The 300-nt window shown below is 32.7% G+C and overlaps 1 protein-coding gene across 4 annotated transcripts in view; it reads right to left on the bottom strand.

Annotated features, from left to right (window-relative positions):
• LOC119591460 (iduronate 2-sulfatase-like) overlaps nt 1-300 on the bottom strand; it is a 12,581-nt gene that overhangs the window by 10,541 nt on the left and 1,740 nt on the right. For all 4 annotated transcript variants that reach the window (XM_037940198.1, XM_037940196.1, XM_037940199.1 and 1 more), the window contains exon 2: nt 160-286. In XM_037940198.1, the coding sequence (XP_037796126.1) occupies nt 160-196 (37 nt within the window). In that variant the 5' untranslated portion in view covers nt 197-286. The remainder of the gene's footprint in view (nt 1-159; nt 287-300) is intronic.

Here is a 300-nt window from a genome sequence, read left to right as displayed (position 1 = left end):
GTATGATATGGGAAAAATTACTTCCTGTTATATTGGTTCTGAATGGTCTATAGAATACATAGTATAACCACTGTTATCCTAAACCACTGTTCATATACAAGAAAATCTTTATCAATAGTCAGAGTAAAAAAAAAAGAAAGAAAAATCAGCATTTCTCACCTGTGATCAGGAAGAAAACTGCCACATACAATAACATAATTGCTCAGCAGGTCTTGTCTGTTCTCTTAATCTTACTTGTGCTAATTACGCTTCATAACGAAACAAGTCAACAATATTTGTCTTCCTTCTGCAAGCAATCAA

Source organism: Penaeus monodon, chromosome 28, assembly GCF_015228065.2.
Source record: "Penaeus monodon isolate SGIC_2016 chromosome 28, NSTDA_Pmon_1, whole genome shotgun sequence".
Taxonomy (NCBI): Eukaryota; Metazoa; Arthropoda; class Malacostraca; order Decapoda; family Penaeidae; genus Penaeus; species Penaeus monodon.
This window is presented reverse-complemented; position numbering and strand designations above follow the sequence as displayed.